Here is an 18,875-nt window from a genome sequence, read left to right as displayed (position 1 = left end):
ACAGGTTTACTAATCACATTTATTTGGAAAAAAACAAAACATATCTGACATCTTACACAAATAACCAAACATAAATAACAGCTATCAAATTACAACCAAATCATTTGGGTAGGGAAGGAATGGAAACAGAAACTGAAGATCCAAAACAGGGGACAGAAATTTGATACACACATTTTAAATCTTCAGCGGACCGTGTCGGACTAAAGCTAAGTGGAAATACTATCCCACAGAAGATGAATAGCAGCAACGGGTTGAGAATGACAAGAAGAAAAACATTCAAATTTTGCTGGAGTCTGTAAACAACCACTGTACTCGCCCGCATGAAACTTTATCCCATGCAGCTAATGTGGCACTTTTGTAGGTACTTCCCAGTTACAATCACATGCATGGTCCAGACTAGGAAGAGGGAAACTGAGAAGCTTGCCGGAGTTCCCTGCTTCGGCCTCCTGTGTCAGCATCGGATTCTTACAATCTTTCACCGGAGAGTCAAAGCTTTCAGTTTGCAGCGTATCGGCTTAAAGAGGGATGACGCTGTACTACCTCAGTGCAAAAAGACGAGATTGAGAGGTAACCTGTAGGACGTGTAGACGATCTTTAGACATTTACACACACGTTAACAAATCAGCTGCTATCATCAAAATTTTTTAACAATTTCATACAATTTACTTGGTCATAAATAAGATTACATCTCTCACGACTCGAAGGGCCGAGGTGTCGTGCAGAAACAGATAAAGACGACACATTTCTCGTCCTTGAAATCGTGTTCGTCTTTGGACAAACCTTGGAGCCAAATTTTGCTTGAGGCGTGGAAAACAATCCAAAGCTCCCAAAGTGTTTGACACAAATATAAAAATAAGAAATTTTACAAAAGTTAGAAGGGCTGGGAATACTCTAAAGCTGCAGCCAGAGTTTGTGATTGCTTGCTGATTTACTTATAGAGCACACCCGTTCCTCCATTTAGATTGCACACTCCTGAAGTGGATTTTTTTCACCCTCTGTTGGACAAAAGCGTAGTGCCGACGAGGGAAATAGTACCAGCGTGCACACAAAATTGGCTTGTAGCGATTGCGTAATAGTAACAAACTATTCTGGCACAAAAGGCGACTAACTCGTACCTACAGCCGTGCTGTGTCAGTTACAAAATACCAGTGTCTCAGGAAAAAATCCCCTAAAAAAATACATTTTCATTCTACCCCACAAAGAGGAAGGAGGCAAACAAAAAACAATAAGCGTGGGGAGTTACTGAGGATGGAGCACACAGCATATCAGCATGTGCGAGTATTAACTTTAGTTCTTGCTATTATAAAAATAAAATACTTCCTCAATGATGATTTGTCACTAAACACACATGTTTGACGTATCTGAAGACTTCCCTGGGATGATTATGTTCAGGCTTGTTTTTCTCTGGGCAGCTAATTATGATGATCTTTTATTAAAGAAAAAAAAAGTGCTGGTGATAACAACATTGGCAAATAATGACGACTATCTGTAACACACACAATCAAGTATAGCTTTGTGGTCTCTCTCAGTGTGTTACATCCTTACACAGGTGGGTGTGCTTATAGTGCAGTAGTGTGTGTGTTTGTGTGTGCAGGAGGATGCACTTCTGTGAACAAAGTCTCACTTCCCTCCTTTGGGTTTCCTTTGTGCGCACAGAGGTCTGGCACCTGGCTGTTTGGAGTGGACTGGCTGGACCTGCGTGTTTGTGCCAGATCTCAGACTAAATATCCCTCTCTGACATTGTCTGGGGTCGCAGCCGCTCTCCTGACCCTCTCGCTGGGCCTCGGGCCACCGCCACGCTTGAAAATGGAGTGCACCGTTCTCCAGTCTCGTGAGGAAGAATGCTTGCTAGTGTGAACTCCAGATGAGGAGGAGACTGCAGTGGCTGAGGTCTTGGTAGCTCCAGGCTGCCAGCTGGGCTCCATGACTGTGTTAATGACTAAATATTAAAAAAAAATAATTGAAATTAGTCATCAGCCACAAGAAAATTATTTTAAAATTATTTCCATTTAAATAGTTTCTAAAGGGTCTGAATGACTCACCTTCGAGTTGTCTCTGAACTCTCCTGAGTTCTTTCAAGATAGATGAGATTTCCTGAAACACAGACGTCTAACTTGGCTCAAACATGCAGTGTTTACCAGCATGTGTTTATCCTGTCATTCAACCAAAAGCACACTAACCTTGTTGGATGTTTTTGCAAACGGGACATTATTTTCAGAATCGACCTTGGCCTCAATCTCTTCCCAGATATCCACTCTGTCCTGGAACATCACCCTGTGTGCAGAGGTGCCTTTCAGTCAACGTTCTGCTCTCTGACACTGATCATTTTGCAGAATTTATCACAGCAAAAGTAAGCCACAGCTTTCGTTTGACGTCTGAAACATTACCAAATAACGACCAGGAAAAGACAAGCTGAAGCCGCATGTAGCAGAGGAAACAGTTTTTTCATCTGTGTCTCATTTACTTAGATTAGATCTCTGCTCTTGGTCCCATATCGTCAGCCAATCTGTCTGTGAGCTGACTCACTAAGTTACAGTAATTAAATTAGAGCTGATGCTCACTGCAGTCTGGCTGTCAGACAGGATCAATAAAGTTTTTCATCAAAGCCAGATCAGGAATGGAAAGAGAGGAGTTTAAGTGTTCATGGTGTCTGCTCTTCTTAGTATCTTACTTCATTTTGTCAGCGAGCTGCTCCGTGTTTTCTCTGATAGCAATTATGACCTGAGACACCGGATTCAGCATCGCAGTGTCCACAACGCCCTGAGGGGGACAACAATAAAACACTTTTATAAAAGAGCTCTCGTTACAGGATATCTAAAGGAGAAGCAACTGATCATGTCTGACCTCTTCTCTGCTCCTGGAGTTGTGTTCACGGTCACTCCAGCTCTGCTCAGCTTCCCCTAATGGTGCAGAACTTGGGGGGACTTTCTGGTAACTGTTAGCCTCTGAAACATGCTGATCAAGAAAAAGATGAAATAAAGAAATACGTTTTTTATTTTTTAATGGCAGGTAAATGCATTAGAAGACTTAGTGTAACTATGGTTTTCCTTTATTTTATTTAAAAAGAGATGACTAGAATCATCTTCATCTGAGCTCTTTCATCGTCACTTTGGGCTAATATCGGTCTATAAGCTATGAATCACTGTAAAATTTTAAAATGTGGTGGAAACTACAAAAAAAATGTTTAAGTCATAAATGCTCCCATATAATTTTCAATTATGAGCCAATTCCTTTAAAACAAATACCAAAGCTGTAAGAGAGGTAAACAAATCCATAGCAGGAAATGGCTTTACAATTAAAAACATCATAACAGCACATGTTAACACATGACTGCCGTCAAAAATGCCCTCACTCGTTCACTTGAAGTTTAAGGTAACAACGGTACCTGTTCATAAGAAGCCGCCGTGGAGCCTGGTGCACTGCACTCCTCTCCGGGCTCGCCATCACCCGCTACATCGTGGATCTCTCTGGCTAATATTGCCAAGTCTTTGGCCAGATCTTGACTCAACCTTCAATAAAAAAATTAAATTCAATACAATATGGATTTATTAAGTATTCCTTTTAAACCAATTCTCCACAACAAAATCAATGCAAATATTTTTGCAAGAAACTAAAGGAAATATCCAATAATATATATTCAAGTTTAGTGTTGCAGTGAAGTAAATTAACTGTTTGAACAGATAAAAATCATCATCTACTGTGATTTTTCACACAACCCTTAACTAATGAAACAAAAATAAATGCTTAAAACTGTTTGCGTTTGCTGGAAAACCCAAGTATTCACACCAGAAACGCCCAGCCTGTCATATTTCTTACCGTGCAATCTCAGCACTGTGTGTGGACCAGTTGTGGAAGGCATCTCCCTCGTTGGTCTCCTCTTCAGAGTCTCTGCCGCGGTGTTTCGGGCGCAGGGCCACGATCGGCTGCGGCCGAACCGGATTGCGTGGGCTATGAGAAGCTGAGGAAGGTTGGGAGCGTTTGTGTTTAGGAGTGCTCTGGTTTGAGTCGTACTCCTCATCTGAGGTAGAGGTATAGTCAGAGCCTTTCTGTCGTCGCCTAGAGCCTTGGTGTTGTGAATTGGTTAGAGTTTTGGAAGACGAGGACAAATAAGTTGGGAAAACAGGAGAGAGAGAAAGAGATGCCATGAAAGAACCACCAAGAAAAAGAAAAAAAACCCACTGAGTGTTTTAATAGAAACCCCCAAAACATTTCCCCGAACAAGAGACAGACATGATGCTGTGGAAGTCTTCATGACTTTCCAACAATTTACTGTTGTTGTTTTTAAGGGGGGGTCTGAACCAAACTCAAATGAACACTAGACTTCCACAGTACAGCGGCTGAGTACAGATAGGAATAAATGAGTTTAAAAAATAATACAAGTTGATGTGTAATGTGAAACATATTGTGTTAAAGTCAGGACCAGTAATACACTCTCAAAGCACGGCTGCATAAAGAAACGGCAATCCAGCCTTCACTTCAATGAGTGTACACTGTGCAGATGAAAGATATTGAACATTGGAGAATTAATATTAGTGTTAGTTTCCTTCACACACAGCTGTTGTTTGATGAAAAAGTTCTTAATTGCAGAGCTGAGAAATCAGTTATATTAGCTGAGACTTATAAAGGCTTCAGACCAATTCTCTGTCATGTCTGACACACATTGCAGGCATGTCATTCCCACAATGCTAAATCCGAGTTCATTTTTATGGCTGATAAGGCCCTGCACTTAAATATATAAGAACAGATGGTGTGTAAGTGCCGGTACTATACTTACTTGCTGTGCTGCTGGCATATTTGGCACTGCTGGAGCGAACACGAGTGATTGGAGTTCTGTTGAGTGCTGCCTTCTGTGGCCTTTCTCCCGGCTTTGGCCCTGGACCAGAGGCCCTACGAGTGGAGCTGACACCCAGCTCTGCGCTGCGGTTGGAAAATCCTGTGCTTCTGCCTGTCCACTGTGGGGTGGAGGAGGCCTCGTTGTCACTGGGTGTGTTAAATGAGCTCGTCCGTTTCCGAGGCATGGCCAGCATATCCAGCCTGGAGAGTTTCTTGGCTTCCTGGGGCTGCTTAGCTGGGGTGTTGTTGGCCTCCTGGTACAGCTTATCAGTCTCTGTGCCCTCGTTGTCTGAGGCCTCTCCGAGGCGAGCCCGGCGCAGCATGGAAGTCCTGGTGGGTCTTGGGGCTGATAGACTGTTGGCACGACTCAGTGCCTGGGACACTCTGGAGCTCTTGGTATCCTCCTTCTGAAGGGGAATTATGTATTTGCGTGTTTGTTTGCTGTTTGACTCCTGATCAGAGTATGGTAAGCTCTGGTGGTCATCACTTAGGTCTGTGGAACCACGTTTTCCCACACTGCGTCTCAATCCGACTGGCCTCCTCAGAGGTTCAGTCCTGTTGCTCCTTTCTGCTTCCTGAGTACGGTGCTTTTCTGAGGACTGCTGAGTCGAATCCTGACTAGTTAGGCTAGCTGAAGACCTCTCTCTCTGGAGGCCACTGACCGACACTTTTTTTGTTAGTGTGCTTGGCTTTGTCTTACTGCTGTGTTGGCTGACTGTACTGGAGGTGTCCACATCAGACTCCCCAGAAAGAGAGTCCATAACAGGAGATGGAGTGTTGGTTTGTCCTGCTTGGAGTTTGGCTTCCAGTACAGCCAGAACATCTTCAGTCTCTTTGAGAAATGAATGCGTGTCCTGACTGTTAGCTCTCTGCAGTAATTCAGGGTTTAGATCTCTTTGAGCAGGCTGGCTAGAGATGTTAGGCAACCTGGTGCTGCTAGATCGCTCCTTCGTGAAGCTCTCCTGTCTGAATAACGGGGATGCTTCTTTACCCTCTGGCCTCTGTGTTGCCTGGCTCAGTACAGGAGCTGATACAACAGGTTTGACTCTTGCAGACTCCTGACTGCCTCTCAGTTTGGTCAGAGTGGCTGTTGAAAAGGTTTTGGTCACCTGTTTTCTCTCAGCCTTAGGCACCACCTCCTCCTCTGACCCGATGTAAAAAGATGTAGACTTGGCCGGGAGCGTGCGCTTGTCTCCATTTTGGTCCGACAGAGGCTTCCTCTTCTGCTCTACAATAGATCCATCATCTGACTTGCTGGCATCACTCAGGCTGTCAGGCTCTACATCGTCCTGCACAGTTAACCTGTGAATGCCGTCTTGAGCGTCAGGGACCCCCAAGCTGTTATCTTCAACATCAAATGTTGAATTTGGGTCATAATGAACATGAATGCTGGGAGCTGGAATGTCACTCTTCTCCCCCGGTGATGTCAGCTGCAGGCCGCGCTGAACTCTTTCTTGGCTTTGGCTGAGCGTAGCCTTGTGGACGATTGTGCCTCGTGCTGAAGTGGAACAGTTTTAATGCATATTAACCACAGACGATGACGCTGAATATCATTCATATTCATCAGGGTGTCTCATTATCATTTCAAATAGAGCAATGGCTGGTTAGGTGGCTTACCCCCTTCTGACAGTCCCATCTGGGAATGGATGTCAAAGAGGCCGGACGAAGGCCCAGATTCTGCATAGCTGTCTGCCAAGCTGGCCCAGCAAGACATCCACTTAGGAGCCCCCTGTAAGACTGCACCTCCTGACTGAACCTGTAAAAGATGGCATACAAGTTATTCATTACTGTTAAAAATAGCAAAACTGTTAAAAATATAATTCCCTTAGTTCCAGTTATTATAAATTATTATAAATTCCAAAAGAGCATGTTGTACTAAACACGTGGTTTGGTTTTCTGTTTTCTTTTATTTGGTTAGAAAAGAAAAACCCAAACGATCATGAACCCAGAGCCTGTGTGCAAAGAAGAGGCAAGTGCACAAATCAAAAGAGAGACACCGAAAAAAGAGCAAAAACCAAGAAGGCAAATCAAGGAAGCACTACATCCCGATTGGTGCAATCAGACACTTGAGTCTTACCGACTGAAAATAATCATTGTTACATTAAAATGATCAATCATCTATCCATTCATCATTCAACCCTGAGCAGGAAAGTTTACCTTCACCAGACTCTGTCCCTGCTCTGGAGCTGGCCTCACCTCCCCACAACTTTTCTGACTATGCTCCTCCCTGCCCTGAACAATAACAGGCCTAAATGCTGACGGTGTTTCTGCTTCACTCAGGTTCGTTCGCTCTGGGCTGTCAACGACACCAAACACCTGTCAGGAACAAAGCATTGCAAGTGGATAAGTGCACAGAGAGGCAAAGCAGGACTGCTAATGTTCATGGCTCAGGACTTCACTCCGAGAAACACGAGGAGACCGGTAATTAGCAAAGCTGCCTTATTTCTTTTAAAACGAGCATACGTGAAAGAACTTGCCTGGTCAATCTTGCTCCGTGCCTCTTCCAGCTCCTTATCGTGAACATCTGTTTCAATAGTGTAGGTTCCTGCGTCACTCAGACTGTCCTCCTCTTCATTTCTGGGGCCTGTGGGGCTCTTAACGTCAAAACTTTGAGATGCTGGGGGCATAACAGGAGCCTTGAGGGGGACAGGTTTATGAATTGGCGAGGAAGTTTGAGGCTGGAAATGAGCGGGGCTAGTGGTAATTTGGCCAGACTGTGATGCTGGCCCTGACCCTGCTTTAGATGCTGTAGTATTTCTCTCCCAGGTGGCAGAAGAGATCTCCTTTGCTTGTTTCAGTAATTCAGCAGTAAACTCCTGGGTGAGTTTAGATTTGCGGCCCACGCTGCTAAATGGTCTTGCGGACACAGATGAGGATGAGCGGGAGGAAAGGCTGGTGCTGATCCGTTCTTCAGTCTTTTCCCTTCGTAGAGAGCCAGCTCTTTGGGAGCCCATAGAAGCAGGGCCCTTCAGGGGGATAGTGTACCGTTGGGTTGGTGGAGTAGTGGTGGAAGATGGAGGTGTGACTTGTCTCTCCCCAGTCGGACTTGAGCTTTTCTTTACTTTCTCCAGCTGTGGCCTGAGACTGGAGGGTTCTGGTGGGGCCATGATATTGATGGACTGGGAACGCTTCTTTCTCTGGTTGTCGTCAATGAATTCAATCACAAAGGCTGGGTGGGGCTCAGCTTTAGCAAGACTGGAAAGGGACTGGGACTCTGGTGGAGAGCCAGACACAGGCTCCACTGAGTCAGGGGAGAGAAATCGCTGTGGTGGGGAAGCTCTCAAGGCTTGTGGAGAATCCTGATGTTCTAACTGGAGAAAGTTATTTCCATTGAGTGCTGGGTGCCCCGAATCACTTTGAGAACCATCTTCATGGTAGTTTGCTGTTGATGGAAGGAGAACAAGTTAACACAGTATTTCATCTAAAACTAGAGTAAACAGATGGTGTATAAGAGACTCACTCTTGGTGGTCTTCAGAAGAGATGGGTCACTGTTTGTGCTGCACACATCTTCATCTTGCGAGCTCTTTCCCAACATGCTAGCGCTGCTTTGGACGAGCCAGTCAGCAACTTTACTCTCTGCTGACATCACCTCAGTAGGTGTGCTAGCAACCTCAGTGGAAGGTTGCTTACGCTGACGGAAAGAAAACTTGGTCACATGGTCCTTGATTTTCATTTTACCTGGTGTGCATTCATCAAATTCGATGGTAAAGGATGCGTGGCTTTGAACCACAGGGGGTGTGGGGGTGGAGGAGATGCAGTCAGAGGCATCTGCTGTGTCTTTTGTTGGAACTTCATGAACCTGCGACTCTGGTTTCTTGGTAGGACGCTGCTGGAACTCCTTTGTTGGGATCTCAAAGTAACTGGGCTCCCGGCGGTAGGAGAAGATGGGCTTAGCCTGACTGTCTGGCAGAGAGCCATTGCTCTCATATGTGGGCACATCTTTAGCAGGTTCTGTTGTCAATAAAAAAAAGCTTTTAGTGTGCTGAATATTAGAATATTGTCACACTTATATCAAAGTTCCTAACTCAAAGTTAAAGGAACTCAGATTTATGTAAATCTCTTAAAGCATAACCACTAAACATTTCCTGAAAATAAGAGCCATAAATAACATGAAGGTTCCAGACGGTGGGGCAGCACGGTGGTTAGCACTGTTGCCGCACAGCAAGAAGGTCCTGAGTTCAATTCCACCATCAGGTCTTTCTGTGTGGAGTTTGCATGTGTTTGCGTGGGTTCTCTCCGGGTACTCCGGCTTCCTCCCACCGTCCAAAGACATGCAGCTTGTGGGGATAGGTTAATTGAATAATCCAAATTGTCACTAGGTGTGAGTGTGAATGGTTGTCTGTCCCTGTGTGTTGGCCCTGCGACAGACTGGCGACCTGTCCAGGGTGGACCCCGCCTCTCGCCCTATGACAGCTGGGATAGGCTCCAGCGACCCTGAAAAGGAGAAGCGGAAGCGGATGGATGGGTTCCAGACGGTAGGCTGGGAAAACAAATCATGTGATTGGTCTTTGGATGCCAGCTGGGTGTGGCCAAATACCACTTTAGGAGTTCAGAGTCCAGTGGAGGGTAGTTGAGGGGGAATAATCTGTTTCAGTCTGGGCAACGTGAGGAGAACAATCACCATCATCGGCTTAGATGGTCATAATCCATCATGAGGCAGACAGCCACTGGTTTGGCCTGGCTATCAGTCCACAACTGACAGCCAGGGACCTGCCTTGGGCTTAACACCATCTACCTCACAGAGAACATCAAATGCCACAAAAAAGGCAACTTTAAATCTAATTCCCAAACATGGGAATATCCAATAAATGCAATTAAATCACTAATATAAAATACATTCTGCTTGTAAAGACAAACACTTCTGAAGGCATACACCAAATGAAAGGAGTTTACAGTGATTGCATGTAGAAATATAAGACAGATTCACTGACCTGGAGATTCCTTCTCTGGAAATTTTCCACCTCTGCTCTCCTTTTTGTTGGCCGGGTCCTCATCTTCTCCCCACCAGGAAGGCTGGCCATACAGAGGCGTGGGCTTGGATATCGGAGCATCTGTGGAGGCTAGCAGGAAAAAGCCCACAGACAGACACAAACACAATCAGGTACATAATATACTAAAAGGTGCAGGGAGGAATGGTAGGAACAAAGAAAGAGCCAACAAAGACGTGAATTTAAACCACTGCTTGGTTTTATAATCCAATAAGTTTGTTAGTCACATGACAAAACAGTGTTTTGTTTGACGTTGCAACAATAAAAAGTTACACAATGCTGGAGCTCAGAAACAAAGCCTTACGCTGCAAGTGGCCTTTGGATGTTTCAGAGCTCCCACGCATTCCCATGACACAGAGAGTGTAGTGGGGGTAGGGAGGTCAAACTGTGATGCCAGATGTATCAGCAAACCACCAAAACATAATCCTCCTCATGTGAGGACAGTACAGCTAATCCTAATCTTTATAGGAAAAATGGAAGAAATCGGTCCAGGATATAGAGTAAGCTGGGCACGCAAAGGCTTTATGTATACAGAGGTCTCTGCATATATTCTCTTAAATTTGAGACTAGTTAGCTTGGCTAAATTTGCTGATGATATGTGTTTAGCAAGACTTGCCATATAACCTGGCATACTGTTCCACACAAGCCAGCCAGCCTCTACTAATCAGATCATCTAGAAGCTGCCGTTTGGCCTGATAAATAGGATAAACAAGCTCTTCTGAGTTTAATGTGGCTGCACAATCCCAAGTATCAGCAGCACTTGACCACTGTTGCCTTGGACACACACAATAAGACATCAACACAGTGACCGAAGAGGCAGAGGGGCACGTTACAGATTCCTTTCCACTTATTTAATCTTCCCCTTTTAGCTAAAGAAAATGTGGGCGAGTGCAGCAGCTTCAGTACACAGAGCAAGGTTATGCTAAGTGTATTATTTGGCATCTCAAACTGTGCACAGACACAGAGGTACAACAAAGACGGGACATAATCTCCCAAAATAAAGGTGGCAGTTATTAGGGACATTAGGTACTGTGTTTGGAGGTAGTTAAAAAGCAAAAAAAGTGAATTTTTGTTTTAGCTATTGTTATAACTTACTGGATTTGTTAAGTATGGAAACTTTAAAAAGGAAGCCACTACAAGAGCAACCACTGGGAACGCTGAACTGTTAATTTCATGCCCTCTTTTTTTCCTCTCAATACTAAATAGCCCTGGGTCCTGGCACAGTAATGTAGGCCCGACTGAGTCACACACTGTACAAGTGAAGTGTCCTGTGCTGCAGACAGCTGGAGGATTGGAGTCACTCCACATCCTGTACAGCTGCAGGGGAAAACAAGCACAGAAAAAGACACACACGTCTTTTTTTTCCCTTCTCTACGAGGCTTGTCAGAATTAAAAGAAAACAAACCTAATATGAGGCAAAATAACATATCAAGACCTTAAACAAGCTCAGCCAAAGAGACTGAATTTGCATCAGCATTTGTCAACAGAGATATGCAAGCTCGGTCTCTGTGAGGCAAAGAGACTTTCCTACATCAAACAAACTCAACATGAATGAAAGTGACACTTTAAAAAGCGTGTACTCATTTTCTCTAACATACTTCTCTCACTGAGGCTGTAGATTTAGCACGACAGCACAGACTCCTTTGAGTGCAGGCAGTAACTGCGTAGCAACAAGTAAATATAGAGTTTGCACTGAAAGATGTCTTGCAAATAATGAACTCATACTTGCAGGCAACATAATCACATTCTGCTCCAAAGTGATGTTTACTAAAAAAAAAAAGCTAACAAAAGAAGAGTTTCTCGCAGTGCCGCAGTCAATTACACAGCTATGAGAAACATGAGGCGTGTGCTGGAAAAGTCCTATTTTAGGCACAGTTGTAGTTTTCCTTCTAAGCTCAAAGGCCTGATTATGGAGCAGAAAGCACAAGGCTGCTGCTTGCTAGATTAACTACAGCTGGAAAATGTTTCATCGGTGTGAATAAGCTTCATTCATAAAATGCCTAACTTAACAGTGCCCCGACTGTTCTGCTGTTGACATAGAGTGAAATAATAAATTCACTAAGTACATGTCAGAGTAAAGAGGGTGTGAAAGAACTGGAAATATCAGCAGTGACAGATCTACCATCACCTACATGGACAGAAGTGCCAAGCTGGGACTAAAAACCTACAGACCTTTCTAATTCTACAGCACGTGGCTGAACCACCGTCAGGCATGTCTGACTGAGATAAGACTGTTTGTCCTTAACTCTTTACCCCTCTGCTTGTCTGCAAAGCCCTTACTCATGTATACTTACTCTGGCAACCCTGGGATGTCAAGATCTACTTTTTTACCGACACCACAGGATTGTAGCATCAGCCTCTCTACTCACATGGCATCCTAATCCCACAGCAGGGAAGCTCTTAATAAGAGAAGCCATCATCCTATCGAGGGATCTATGGCCAAAGTCATGCAGTACATGGAGACTCAAGCAGACTTCCTCTTCCTCATGTATGTGGGACCAAGCTATTCAAATCCACTTCATTTAAAACTGTTTCTCTCATGCACCCAGAACAATTTATCTACTTCTGTTATCATAAAACCTGCAACCTTCCTTCTAACAAATGAACTGTGTGGATAGAATTATTTACCTGTGAGGGAGTGGGCTTTACGCTCAGCTTTGTCCTGGAGTTTGGCATTGGATAAAGAGTCTTTGCTCTTCTCTGAGTGCTGGAAGTGCAGTTTTTCCTTTGCCTTGGCCTCCAGGGCTTTTATGCTAAGCTGCAACTGGCTTGTGTACTTCTCATGCTGCACACACACACAGACAGGAGGGAAGCAGGATGTGAAAAACCTTCCGCCAACAATCAGTACAGCTGTAACGTCCTAACATATACACACTGTAAGGAAGAATATCCACCAGAGACTCAAGCTTCAACTTCTAAATATTACACATGCATCATTTTTATTTTAATTGAATTCAGCTACAGTAACTAGCATCATTAAACATGCAGAAATGACTTTAAGTGTTAAGTTATTTAATTTAATATGAAAGAAAAAATTTATTGTAGATAATTAAGCTCTAGTTTGCCATGGTAGGAGTTGGCCTGGGAAGATTGTGACTATTTTAACATATTATTTAATACCAAAATAATGTTAGTCTTTCTCAGTAGGGATCTACAGCAAACAGCTATCGCTGAAGACAGTCGAGCACTGACGATTAAAAAAGGAAGCTTACTCTTACTTACTTTAAGCGCTTCCTCCGGGACTTTGTGTTGACTCTTTTCCAGGATATACACATGCACATGTACAGATGGAGTTAAAGGAAACAATCTACATATTTTTCTTTTCAAACAATTAGATATTAGAGATGTCCTGACTGGAAAATACTGAGCACTGACCATTACTTTTTTCTGATTGAAAAATCAGAAATGTTGCTCATTTCTCCGTTTGCACCAAGACAACAAATAAATCTTTATTATAACCAAAAAATAAGTGAACTGGTTTACTGTCTTGTAGCACTATCACGAAACTTATCAGTTCTAAACTGATGAGACAACAGATAAACATCAAGAGACATCACCTATAAAGCTATAAATGTATTTATAGCAGTCAATTACTTCTCGAAACTGTGCCCCTTCACCTCTAACGACAAAGCATGTCTACATGTATCTGTACACTGAACAGTGTTGCTTTGTGTTATCTAACATACATTTCACCACTCATTAGTTTTCTCCTGAGGTCAAAGGGCGCAGGCGGCTTCCGGTCAACAGTTCACTATCCTGGCTGAAAAACACACAGGATTTTCATGCCAGTAGATCAAGGTGGAGAAAAAAAATGTAATAAATGTGAGAAAAAGTGCTGCTGACCCCTGGTCCTTTTCTGTGTTGAATACCAAAGACCAATGAAAACAAAAGCAGAAAGTCTGGATAATGTATGAATGATACACGTCCAATGATGATTAAGCCAACAGAATTAAAAAAAATAAAAATGCATAAAGTTTAAAACATAAGTATAAAAAAAGGATATCATAACCAAAGCGAATGACATCTGACAGCTTTAGGGTGATATATGTCTGGTCTGGGATTCTGAGGTCGTTCACAAATGTCTGCAAAACAGAAAAACAAAACAAAATTCATAACATTCACTGTTCATTCGCTAATGAAGGTAATGACTCACAGGTGACAGGCCTTCTAATTCCAAGCACTCGGATACCGTAAGGTGCTTTGCCAGCGGACCTTTCCCATTGAAAGTTAATCCACCAACACGTTAAAACTCTGATGAGATTATGTTGTTATGCAATGTCAGTAAGCTTTTATAAAATGGCCAGGTGGAAAGAAACATGTGCAATTTGTTCATCAATTTGTTTTAACTTCTCCCTTAACTAACAGATGGTTAGAGGAGTTACTCAATTTATCTTTAGATGATTAAAAGTAAAGAAACAAGGATAACACTGTGCACCAAACAGTAGCTCTCATTCTACACAGACGAAACAAAGGTAATTAGGGAAGGATTTCAGTTATAGGCCCTCGTACTGTTCTGCTCTGATTAGTTTAGCTGCAGTTACTAAGGCCAAAAGAAACACTGAGAACAATGAACGGTTTCTCCCACGGCTCAGCTCAGGATTTCATTTGGATAATGGTGCAGTGAAGTGGCAACAGCAGCAGAGAGACAAGGGAACAGGGTGAGATCGAAAGATTTTCTTTTTTTGGGGGGAATGGTCACTGTTTGCCCAACCGTTTGCACACACACACATTTTTGTACTAAGGGATTTACTGCAGTTGAAACACGAGCCTTCGGTGATACCAGAGACTTTTTTTGTTGTTTTTTGCACAAGCTGAAGTACAAAGTTTGGAAGTAAAGACAGACCCACTCACCCCGTTCAAGCTGCCCAGGTCCTTCACCATGTGCTCATCTGTATTTGGGTCATAGTTGATGACAGCATGCTGTTTATCCACACTGCGAGACTGAAACAAATGTGGAAAAAAAAAAGTGCTGACAACTTGATTACATGACATGAAATTTGTGATCATTCATTTAGATTCTAAATTGAGATCCCAAGGTAAGATTTTCCAGGCTTACAACTGGGATTCTGGAAGGTGGCGACAGTACGAATTTTACCGATATGCACCATAGGCACTGAGTCTATCAGAAATTATGTCAGTTTAACAGCTTATTCAGTTTTGGGTTGAGGTGGTGTACACTTTGAACAGGTTGCCAGGTCATCACAGGGCTAACACAGAGAGAGAGAGCTAACCATTCATGCTCAAAGTCACACCTACAGCCACGTTAGAATCAGCAGTCGACTTAACATAAATGTATCTGGACTGCGAGGGGAAAAAACAGAGTACTCAGAGAGAACGTGCCACCTCTATAGTGAAAAGGTCACTGCCAGTCAGCATGCAGACCTGGGACCTTTATGCTGCGAGGCAACAGCACTGCACTGCTGTGCCGCAGTAGTTATTTTTGATACCTAAAAAGTCCTTTATTCTGGTTTACACACAATCCCAATTAACAAAACTGTGCACAAATATTTTCATTAGGAAACCCAAGCATGAGATGGAGCAGCGGGTAGCACTGCTGCCTCGCACCAAGAAGGTCCACCATCAGGCTGGAGCTGTTTGGCTTCCTCCCACAGCGCACAGACATGCACAAGATCAAGTTAACCGGCAAGTCTAAACTGATAAAAGGTGTGAATGCAAGTTGTGGTGTTTCTGTGTTAGTTTTGTGATAGACTGGCAACCTCTCCACCGATGACAACCCTGAAGTGGATAAGAAGATGGATGGATGGGATTGAAACAGGAATTTTCTTTTGGATGTGCCAACGCGCCCTAAACTAACTATTCGCCCTAATCTACCAAAATCTTCTCTGAATGCTGAAGTTTCTGTGCACGCATCTGCTATTACACAGTTGTGTGGAGTACCCACAATTTTGTTGTACATGTACAACAACAATAAAAGGGCTATTCTATTCTATTCTATTAAGCAGAGTAAAAATGCGTCTTCATCAATTAAGTTCAGGCTAAGCCAGTGATTCAGACTGACTCACTTTTTCTTCTCTCCTCATTAGGGCCTCAGCACAAGCGAACTCACTGAGTGCCAAACTTGTCTGCAAAATTAACACTGTCATTCAATGGACAATTTATGGGCTTGTCACAAACTGTTCCAAACCAAACCCTAACTGGGATAAACAGCAGTCGGAGGCAGTCTGTACTGCCTGTGTTAATCAGCTCAATTGGTCGCCTTTTAAATAACTTACTTTAAGTTTTTAGTGTTGGTTAATCAATTTGTCGATTAGTTTAACAGATCTGAATTCATAACTCTTAGTCCTTAACTTCCCTTTGCACCCCTTATCAGAGGAAAACAACGTATCTCTGGCTTAAGAAACAATAACAGGCCACTGAATTAGAAACAAAAGGCACTCAGTATCATTGTAGAGGCGTACGGTCTAATTACTTCTCATGGAGATACAGACTGATCAAACACTAGTACTCATGGAAAGTCCAAACTTTCAAGGCGAGGTCCTTAATTGTGCGGTTTGATAAAATTTCCCTTAAGCTGGATCCGTGCCTCTCATGCCAAATGGGATTCTCTTCTTGTAATCTTTCAGATACAATGTGAATGAGGGAGGAAAAAAACTCCCCAAGAAACCCAAAACATTTAAGACATTAAAGACAATATAGGGCAGGAATGGGCTATGTGCCAAGTCAGGAAGAAGCCCCAAGCACTAGAAATATCTGCATCGCTTCAAGCTGGGGAAAAAGATGAGGCGGCGACGCCTAAATGTGGACATAAGCAACTCTGTGGTTTGCGGGGCTTTTCTGCACATAACGCACAAACTAAGGAAAGTATAAACAACTGCTGCCGAGGCAACATTCTTCCTTCGCTGGTCTAAACACAGAGCGAGAAGAAAATGGGAGGAGAATATTACACAAAAACCACAAAGAAATTGTGTTTGTGGCACACAGAGCATGGAAAAGCAACACATGGGAATGCTTTAGTTGAGTTTTTAAGTCATTGTTTGTGAGGCTGCGAGGGGCAACTTTGAGTGAAGACACCGTCACCTGGTTAGACACCTAACCAGGTGACGCATGCCAGAAGCCTCCTGCTGGTTTTTCGCATACTTGTGTGACCAGCTGTCCTGTCAGACATCAGTGCAGAGTAATGCAACTTATCCTGAGCATCCTGAACGTCACGTACGACACTCTGCGTGACACTCACCTGGAGCATGAGCTCGCAGTCGTCCCGACCGACGAAGATCATCTCGCGTGGCAGCCTGTGACGCGTGCCAGAGCTGCTCACCAGAAACCATGATGTCACACTCATGTTGGGGTTGCGAGTCAGGACCTTCTTGGCATCCTGGGAAAAGACGACAACCAAATAGATCTAGGATGGCAAAAAATCTTTATGCTAATTTAATGTTATCTGAAATTTGCTGTGCTTGTTCTTCATTTTAAATAGGCTATTTATATTCCATTTATAATTATTTGTTTCACTGATTTTTGTCAGTATTTTATATCAAGCTTTTTAGGCAGTATTAGTCATTGTAATTTCTTGTGTATTTTTTCCTCCAGCTATTTTGTTTGGTCATATTTTGTTTAATTTCACTTAATAAAGTTGATGACTCTGTTTTGGCAGGAACTTTCAAACCTTTGGGATTAATCATATTTTGCTACTATCTGAACAATATTGAATATCATTTTTTTTAAGGGCAAAAAAAACCCCTCACTGCAATGAGAGGATCTTTTTATCCAACCAGTTGTGTCTGGCTGTATTACTACCAGCTAATGCCATAAAAAAACGGATCCCATTTTTGTAGCTAGATTTTCACTCGTCAGGAAAGGCTACACAGCAGAGTATGTTCACACAAGTAACAAACGCAGATATCGTAATCGAATAAAGGCGATATGAGATGTTAGAGTTGATCTTTTTGATGAAGCATGCCGGGAAACTTGTTGCAAATGGCTCCTGTGAGGAGTAAGGTAACGATGGCTAACAATTCAAACTTCCAGCTCAGGTTTAACTTCCTGTAACCTTTGCGAGCTAACCAAAAAATACAAGCCAGTGTTTGTATTTTAAATTACAAGCTGCTTGTAAATAAACCACTATTTTTTTTATTTTTTTTATTTGATAAAACAGGGAGCTGTTGGGAGTCTGTCGGTGAGGTTGTTTAGCTAACGCTCGTGAGCCTCCGGCTTGAACGAAATAAGCTATCTCCAAACGATTTCCCCCAACAAGGACTCACCTTTAAAGCCTTCTCCGTTTTACTCCTGAGTGAATCCAGTGTTTGTCGTCCCACAGCAGTTTGGAAATTCGACGTCCGACCGACACTCACTTACAACAAGCTCATCAGGTGACAACGGGCAGGTAAAGTTCGCTCACACCCTTACCTTCCTGCGGGAATGACAACCGGACGAAACTCAAACCTCAAACGCGTCTCCTCCCGTCGGGCTGACGTAGCTTGACAAGTCCCCATCAAAAGCGTTTTTTTCTCTCCGAGAGGTTAGAGGAGAGTAAGAGCTCTCACTCTGTCCGGGTTCCGGGAGCAGAAAAGATGGCGGCGGCTTCAAGCTGAAAGCTAAGGGTCGTGTCCAGAGGTAGAGTGTTGTATATTTTTTTAAAATATCAAAAATGTCTACCTACCTTCTTTATTTTTTCATTTTATTAATTTATTTATACATTTCTCTTTAATGTCGGCTGCCCTGAATTTGTTAAATGTGTAATGTTTATTAGCGTGGTTTCTAAGACTTTTTATGGGCCTAATTTATTTTATATACAGTTGAAAAGTTCTAACATCTGACATTTGTAGCGTAAGTAAATGGTTATCTATTGGCTAAATAAATTCAGAACTTCGACGCGCATGTGCAGCACAACATAGCGCTAGTCGCCATCTGGTGAGTAACCGCTTTTATAGACGATCTACGGCTTTATTCGTGTCCCGACCGGACTTTGTTTATCCTGTGTTTCGCTTTGGCAACGCATCCCCGTCTAAATAGAAGAAATGAAGGCGTTTGGGAGAAACAGCCTCTAAGAGCACGAACAATAGGAGGTCGTCGTTAAAATCAGCTCATTAGTTAAA

General features: G+C 43.1%; 1 protein-coding gene across 3 annotated transcripts; it reads right to left on the bottom strand.

The window, feature by feature from the left end:
• Position 1: 1 nt before the first annotated feature.
• On the bottom strand, positions 2 to 18,343 carry cep170ba (centrosomal protein 170Ba). Of its 3 annotated transcripts, none has more exons than XM_085442555.1 (19): positions 18,042 to 18,343; positions 17,018 to 17,155; positions 14,674 to 14,763; positions 13,826 to 13,904; positions 13,045 to 13,103; positions 12,451 to 12,607; positions 9,766 to 9,894; positions 8,294 to 8,785; positions 7,311 to 8,215; positions 6,991 to 7,149; positions 6,451 to 6,589; positions 4,775 to 6,331; positions 3,817 to 4,063; positions 3,386 to 3,509; positions 2,845 to 2,955; positions 2,672 to 2,760; positions 2,181 to 2,274; positions 2,043 to 2,094; positions 2 to 1,939 (listed from the first exon to the last, which is right to left on the bottom strand). In XM_085442555.1, exons 2-19 carry the CDS (start codon positions 17,120 to 17,122, stop codon positions 1,716 to 1,718), a joined length of 4,812 nt encoding a protein of 1,603 aa, XP_085298681.1. In that variant the 5' UTR covers positions 17,123 to 17,155; positions 18,042 to 18,343; the 3' UTR covers positions 2 to 1,715. The 3 variants fall into 3 exon arrangements, with proteins under 3 accessions (XP_085298681.1, XP_085298682.1, XP_085298683.1); XM_085442556.1 differs by having other exon boundaries at positions 7,030 to 7,149; XM_085442557.1 differs by lacking the exon at positions 6,991 to 7,149.
• Positions 18,344 to 18,875: the final 532 nt, after the last annotated feature.

The sequence above is a fragment of the Copadichromis virginalis genome, linkage group LG19 (assembly GCF_057382275.1).
Source record: "Copadichromis virginalis isolate Kocher_CV1m ecotype Utaka linkage group LG19, C_Virginalis_male_GT1.1, whole genome shotgun sequence".
NCBI lineage: Eukaryota > Metazoa > Chordata > Actinopteri > Cichliformes > Cichlidae > Copadichromis > Copadichromis virginalis.
This window is presented reverse-complemented; position numbering and strand designations above follow the sequence as displayed.